At 38.8% G+C, this 8,143-nt stretch overlaps 1 protein-coding gene across 1 annotated transcript in view; it reads right to left on the bottom strand.

Annotated features, from left to right (window-relative positions):
* LOC145465688 (uncharacterized) overlaps positions 1–648 on the bottom strand; it is a 3,308-nt gene extending 2,660 nt beyond the window's left edge. Inside the window, exon 1 of the mRNA XM_081449457.1 lies at positions 1–648. This exon is cut by the window's left edge and continues 2,660 nt beyond it. Coding sequence (XP_081305583.1) covers positions 1–107 — 107 coding nt within the window. The 5' untranslated portion in view covers positions 108–648.
* Between the last annotated feature and the right edge of the window lie 7,495 nt (positions 649–8,143).

The following is an 8,143-nucleotide window of genomic DNA, read 5'->3' as shown; positions in this document are numbered from 1 at the left end:
GTAGAGGGTACCAATGCTGCCTTTGAGAGCTTGGAGGCTAAGGAACCAGAGGCAGCTGGGAAGGAACAAATGAATCCAAGTAGCAGGATGGCGAGAGAACATGCCATTGTTTTCCGGCCTCTCCTTTCCTGGAAAACCTAGATATTCCCGCTCAATCTGGAGTAAAACCTATGATTATTCGATGTGTGGTGTGCAACTGAAACAAATCTTTTACTCTCGAAGATTTTCAGCTATCTCAGGTGACAGATGACTTCATCCAACATTCTCTCATTGGAGTTTGGTCAAGCGCTGAGGTAATGGATTTTCCCCATAGTTTTTCTATTGTAGCAAGGCTAGTTTTCCTGAAACATTAATTAGTGGTAGAGACTTTGTCGGGTAATGTCACTCCCCGCGTATTGAAAACATCAGGAGTCTGCAGGTGGGAAGTTTGGCTTTCGAAAATGACACTAAAAAATGTTTAAAAAGCAAGGTCGACAAGTACAGAAGAAACTACGATAACAGATGGGGCATCAGTAAGGTATATCGTTTAATGATGAAGCGAATTATGTGCAAAAATGTGCAAAATTTTTCTACACGTACATAAATGGCAATATCGATCTTCGGTTGTTCTCATTGTTAATCGGTCAGTGTACCTTTCACATATCTTCCTTTTTCATAAGCTCCTATCAAAACGAGTTAAAATATTTTGATAGGCGTCAATTGGATAGAGTCGTGGTCTTCAATACATTTCTCATTCTGAGGCAGAACGTTCCACATGAAATTACCGACGACACGTCCGTGGTAATTGTTTCCACCTATTTTAAAGACTGAAGGTTTTGTACTACTTTATATGACGATCTATGACTGTAGAAAGTGAATTTCGCAATTGATTTACCAAATAGTCATACAAAACACACATCGATTAAACACGTTTTTTTAACTGTTGAAATGATCTTTAAGAAATACTTTACACTACTCCACTTAGAGACACTGGCATGTACACAGCTTCACAGCTTTTAAACACCTCAGTTGGTAAAACGCGGCACTGGTATCGCAGGGGTATGAGTTTGAATCCCGTTCAGACCTGGAGTTTTCTTCAGGCTTTAATTCGCGGCTGCCTAAGTTGTATACAAAACAGTGATGATCATTGATGTCTTTAAATGTTTCTCCACGGGTTAAATATATGATCTTTCTGGTATTCGTTTTCTTCTTTTCATCATCTACGGGTATATTATGAACTCCCAACATGACCAGCTCCCAGCTGGCGTGGTATACACTGTACCTCAGTTGGTAGAGCACTGCACCGGTATCACAGAGGTCATAGGTTCGAATCCCGGTAAGTCTAACTGAAGATTCTTCAGGCTTTATTTTCATAGCCTCTGAAGTATAGTACCCACCTGTGATGATAATTCATGTCTTTACATCTTTCTCCACAGTTCAAATACATGATCTTTCTTGTATTAACTTACATCCTTCTCCATCTACGGGTATATTACGAACTCCCAACGTGACCTTCTCTCAGCTCTGAGCCTGGTGTAATAGCTCAATTAATAGAGCACAGCACCGGTATCGCAAAGTTCATGGGTTTTAATCCCGGTCAAGCCTGAAGTTTTTTCAAGCTTTAATTTCACAGCTGTTTAAGTTGTGTACACAACTGCGATGATCATTCCTGTCTACACAGTTCAAATATATGATCTTTCGAATACTCACTAGTAAGAGACATTATTTACATGAAAACTAATGGCTGAAATAGTTGAACAAAGTTTTCAAGATCAACTCATGTACGTCATATACCAAGCATCAATGTGAAATTCAAAGTCAATAACAAACGATTCAATAATTTTTTATACCTTAACCAGAATATGTGGTTACTTTTCGACGTTAGCACGCGGGATGCGGGCTATTTCGGTTGTAGTCGCCGACACATCCATCAAATTTAGACCAAATCGCGAGTGACAGTCATTACTATGATTTGTTGATATGTTATTCATGAGGTGAAAAGGAATTTCCCCATGATTTAAATAGAGAACTAACACTTTTGTAATCTCCTCTACACAGCACATCGTCGGAATACCAACTGAACTATGGAGCGCCATACATTGGGAACCGGCCAATTTATTAAGTTCATTCCACATTTTATTTGGTTGAATTTAGTAACCGATGCCCTTATTTTTGGTTGAGAAGATTGATATCACGTAGCAATCCTTTCAAACAAATCAAGAGAAATCGGTTTCTTCTAAACAACAAGAAGTCACCCACCCACCTTACCACCCAACCAACCAACCAACCAACCAACCAACTAAGCAACCAACTAATCAACCATGGCCAACCAACCATGAAGCGAACCAACCAACGAAACAACCGAAAACAGGTTGATTAAACAGTCTTTGATTCTTGTTATGAAAGATATTCCCTATGAAGAAAGAGTAGAGCGAGATCGTTTATCGGAGTTGCATTGTTCCAGACACCAAAACGACCTTGAGAAGTCGCCGTCAGTGGAAGAACACGATCATACCTATTGCTATATATATGGGTAATTGACCAAGGATGAGGTCAAGATGGCTGCAAACGAACGAGACCATGCAATATCCAGCGATGTTGCCCGAAAGAGCCTGGTCAATAAAAGAATTACCATATGGCTTAGGTAAAACTTTTCTTGCTTTCTTGCGAGAAACAGCGTGTAATCCTGAAAGGGAAAGATAGCGGTAACCTGCCCACTCGGAAAGCCAATCACAGCGCAGGATTTGGTTAGAAATGCGTTATACATCTAAATCTGTGTTTTACTTTTTTACCAACTAACGAGAAGTATTAATGTAAAATGCCTAAATCAAATGCAAAAAATATCATCAAAAGCACATTGCCAAGAGCACCAAAGATTACCACCCAGCGGAGTCCTGTCATAAACTTTGTTAACTCCCAAAGCATCAAATGAAGCATTTCCATCTGGCTTTGTAATCTTATTGCCAACTTGCACGAACTCGAGATCGTCTGGAGATCGTCTGCGGTGATGTCCTTCAAGAGTTCATTTAACTAAAATTGAATGTTGTCATACACCTGTACCATTACCCTTACCTCTGATAGGAAGTATACCTCAGGGGAGTTTTCCTGCGTGATCATTTGGCAATTATACCGTGAATCGATCTGTAAAAACAAGGAAAGATACTTGCAACTCTCGACTCGCGACTTCCTCACTGCCTGCTCGAATTGCTGACCCTCGATTCATTCTTGTGCCGTAGAAATAAAGAGGACAACCTTCCTGCAGACAACTTGATACCCGTGGGTACCCTTTTGTTAAAGTCCAAAGATTCCCAAGCGTTCAAGTAAAAACGATTTTCTTCTGTAATTACAGTCGAAAAAGAACCCGAAATTACATCAATGCTGATCTTTTTTCTAATTTCTAAAGGGTTCAAGAATGAATGCAATCATGATACTTCATTCACTTAATGAGTTAGAAAAATCAGTCATAGAGATCACTTAGCCTTTTTCGACTCATTTAGGTAACGTATGAGGCTGCTACCAAGCAGGTCTCCAATGCTAATACTTGACTGCAAGAGAGGAAGAAGAATAAGAGTGTTAATCCCCCATATAGTCCCTACTGTTCCCAGATAATCATTCTCAAGGTACTTTTATAGGAAGGGTTCCCACTTCCTCTCTTCTTTCTCTTGCTGACTTCTTTGTGAGAATTCGTATCATGACAGGTTCAAAAGTTGTTCGTTTTAGAGAGTTGACATACGATAATTTTTTGTGCACGAAATACATCCGGCGCAATCCTCACGGTTCATTTTGGTTAGAGTCCAAAAATGTATTACAAGTAGTCAGAAACAAAGCCTTCAATTTCCTAGTGTCGTGATTCCCCTGAAAAGTCTCGCGCGTTTGGCCTTTTATTTTGTCAGTTTTGGGAGGATTTAACAGTTTGATAAATGTTTGTGAAACTATCTATAGCAAGGAAACTAAAGAAAACTCACTGAAGTGCTGCACTACAGTGTGGGCTTAAAGGTTCCCGTCGCCACATTACTCACAAGCACTCTAACACTTTGGAACCTGGCTACATCAACTAATTACCAATAATAGACTACAAGTAAGGCGCTGTGTGATACTAGAAAATGCCTGTTGCCAACATGGGACTTGGGGTATTGTCAGTTTAACACAGCTTTGATTTAATGATAATTTATTTGAAGAGAACATTATTAAATTCAAATCACGTCTCCTTGCTAGAGGTTATCCAAAAAACTGATTGAGATACTCCTATCAGGTATCAAATTCACAGAAAGGGCATCAGCGCTACAACAAAAATACGAAAGCCGAAAAGATATCTTGCCTTTTGTAACACAATATCAACCGTCAATGCCTAATCTCAAACATGTTTTAATGCAAAAATGGCACTTGATACAAAACCAGCCTTCTCTACGGCAAATTTTCAAAGAGCCACCACTCATATCTTTAAAAAGAGGGAAATCCCCTAAAGACATACTCGTAAGAGCGAAATTATAAAGGGGTCAAAGATTACGCACATGGTTCAAAAGTTTCCATTGTTAGAAGTCGTGTAGGCCTGTCATTCCGTGCTACTTCCTACTACATAATTGAACAACAACTGTTGTGGTAATTCTCTAACCATTTTTAGCTAAAATGGTATAAAATTGGGAAACTTGAGACTATGGCGATTTATATCACTACAAAAGTAAGCAAGATAAATATTGCAACATTAGCTAACATTGATTTATTGTGAGGGATTCTATAAATATTTTTGAAGTTTATGGAGAGACTTTGCTAACTTTAGGTTTTATAACTTGAGTCAAATAAAATCGCTTTAAGTCGCCTTAAATCGCCTTAAGTTGCCTTAAGTCGCCTTAAGTCGCCTTAAATTGCCTTAAATCGCCTAAAGTCGCCATGTTTCTTTTTTGCCAATTTTGCTTAAGTCGCCTAAGTCGCCTTAAATCGCCCAAAGCCGCCTTAAGTTACGGCGACTTAAGGTCCCAGAGTAGGCCTTTGCAGAGGGACAATACATATGCAAAAACGTTTAGACTAGCTATAAAAGATACATATGAGCCGTGCCACCAGCAAGATGGTCGTCCAAAACATTTACTTCTGATCAGCTTTCTTTCTAGTCCGAAGTAAATGAAACAACAACACCACACTGAAGAGCACAAAAGATTCCCCTGACGAAATACAACTTAGACATCAACACGCTACTGATATACGTGTGACCTACTGATCCTCGGAAAAAGCTAAAACAAACGCTAGACGCAATCTGACTTCATCCTTGCAAAACGTTTTACATCAGAACAATATAAATTTGAATTTTAGTCATTCTGTTTGCTCCTAGAATGATAAGTTTTACACAATCTTGATCCAGGGTTTATTTAAAGTTGACAAAGGTGAATTGAGGAAGCGAAACTAAGATGTTGTCTCGCATTTTTTGTTGTTCATTTTTAACTTTAAAAGTTGAAATGTACGAAATCGTTACAAGTATGTAGGTCATTTAAATTTGTACTCGAAAAGTGAACTTTCCTTGTGATTCTTTTTTAAATACATATTCCAGATCATCAAGCACCTTATTGATAAGTCTTGAAGGGAAGTGACACAGGAATAACGTCATAAACTGATTTAGACAAAATGGTAAACAACAGTCACGATGATGATTTCCCGGCTGGTCTATATATTATTCATGACGTTAAAAGGAATTTCCCCATAATTTAAACTTAGAACTAAACTCCTCAGAGAAATCACTTTTAGAGAGCGCCTTTACACAGCGGGTCGTCGGAATGATTAAAACCAGTACCAGGACTTTAAAGTTAGACAGTAGAAAAAAGCTGCCGTGAAACGTTTGACATACAATAGTTAACTTCCTCCACCCCCCCCCCCCCGCCCATTAAGTCAATCCTGGTATTTAGGTCGTGTTCCATTGAAAAACACTCCGCTTTTAGTCCCTCATCAAACTGGATTGATAGGCTTTATTTGTAGAATAAATGACGTGAAATGCGGAAATACATCTGAAATGAAGATGTTACCCAAGAGGCTGTAATCGTAACGTGAGCAATTGCAAATAAAACCCGAAAAAAGAGTTCGGGGTTTCAAAGGATTCCAAGAGTAGAGCCGCAGAGCTATACCAACTGAGCTATGAAGAGCCATACATTGTGGCATGACAATTTGTCATGATTATTTCACTTCATGGTCTATTTGGATGACATTTTGTAACGGAACCCCATGGCAACTATTTTTGGCTGTAAAGATTGACGGATAAAATTGATAAAATCTAAAATCTGTACATGTGAAATAAATCTACCTAAATATACGTTTAAATGAGCGTATACTCTTCTACAATGCAACCATAAAGCCCCTTTTTCTGTATGGCGGAGCAGTCTGGAGTATAACATCTAAAGCAAATATCAGACGAGTCTTTCGACTGCAAAAGAGAGCGGCCAGGGTAATATTGGATGTTAAAACAGCAAGGGATGAACGAACTGTTGACTTATTTAACAAGTTGGACTGGTTACCCTTCTACGAAGAAATCAATGTTAATAAGCTATGCCTTATCTTTAAATGTCTACATGGTCAATGCCCAGAGTACATATCTAGGAAGTTGATACGTGTGAGTGACATATCGGTAATATCCTTGCGTTATAGTCACATCACGCTACGATGCCCTAAGAGCAACAGAGCGACAGAAGGAGGAAAAACTTTTGCTTCTACATCAACTTCACTATGGAATTCCCTACCTCCTAACATAAGATCCTGTGATAGCATTAATGTTTTTAAAGAGAAATACGTCAAGCTTATAAAGAAGGGGTATGCAAATATTGAACATTTCACAATTTCTTAGTGTCCTCTAACTCTTTGTATCGCATGCACCAACAAGATTTTAGTCCATTTTATTGATGTTAGTAATTTTACCCGTTTTATACTTATTATTATTCACAGTTAGATATTTTTAAAATCATTGTGATTTATATTTTAATTGTTTAAGGGAGGGCCACGAGTTTATCAGTCAATGACTGTAAAGTGTTTTTACCCTCATTAAATAAAGTTACTTACTTACTTACTAACCGAATTCAATTTCTTCTAAAGAAACAAACCAACCAACCAACCAACCAACCAAATAAACAACCAATCAACCAGATAAGAGGGTCTCAATATGGCACAACATTGCACAACATGGCACAACATACTTCAACATGGCACAACGCGGCACAACATGGAACAGCATAGCACAACACGGCACAACATGGCACAACATAGCACAATATGGCAAAACATGGGAGAAACGTCCAGGACAATTTTTGTCTGAAAGTAATTAACAGGAGTGAGAGTAATTAAAAACAATTAAATGTGGAGAGAATAGCGATAATAAAGCGGAGAAAATGAGTTTTTGTATATAGATTTAGGCCAGCCTAAAAGCGTAGCTCCTGGGCCGGGTTGTTCAAAGCCCGATTGAGCTAACCCAGAAAAAGGGAGAATTTTGATTTGAGTTTTGTAACTTTGCGGTGAGGTTTCTGTATATTGTTTGGCCTTCTGTTTTGAGTTTTAATAATCACCATATACACAAAACAAAATAGCAAAAAACATTTGTATAGAAGAAAAAGTTATAATTCGATAAACTTTAATCCTGGGTTAGCGTAAACCGGACTCCGAACAATCCTGCCCTGTTTCCAACAAGCTAACCCAATATGAGCCCGCGATCCAATCGATAACCAGCACTTGGTCAGCGGTCAACTTCAAAAAAACACGTGACCTCGAGGAGCTGTAAACTTGAGCCCGCGATATGGTCACGTGATACTGGTCAGCAGATACCTTGTTTTGACAGGTGTCAATTGATCATAACATGGATTTCCACTATCAAGGAAGTACACGGTAAACCAAGACTGCATGTCTCTGTCAACCTATTATTTGGAGTATGGCCGCCATGTTGGACAACTCCGCCGCCGCCGCCGCCGTCGTCGTCGTGCGTACGTGCCCACGAGCAATACCGCTAGCCACGTTAACCATGAGAAAATCAACTCATGGGTTTCCTTTTCCTTCCTATATGAGTATGGGGCTCCGCTATAAAAGCATGTCTTATCAAGACAAAACATGCCTATTTAATTTTAAATGAATTGCATTTCGTAATAAAAAAATCGAATTTTGTGAATTTTGATTTCAGTACACCCGTCAAGTTTATCGAGAGCCT

This window comes from Orbicella franksi, chromosome 13 (assembly GCF_964199315.1).
Source record: "Orbicella franksi chromosome 13, jaOrbFran1.1, whole genome shotgun sequence".
Classification (NCBI taxonomy): domain Eukaryota; kingdom Metazoa; phylum Cnidaria; class Anthozoa; order Scleractinia; family Merulinidae; genus Orbicella; species Orbicella franksi.
Note: the sequence above shows the minus strand (reverse complement) of the source record. Positions and strands in the feature narration are given on the sequence as shown.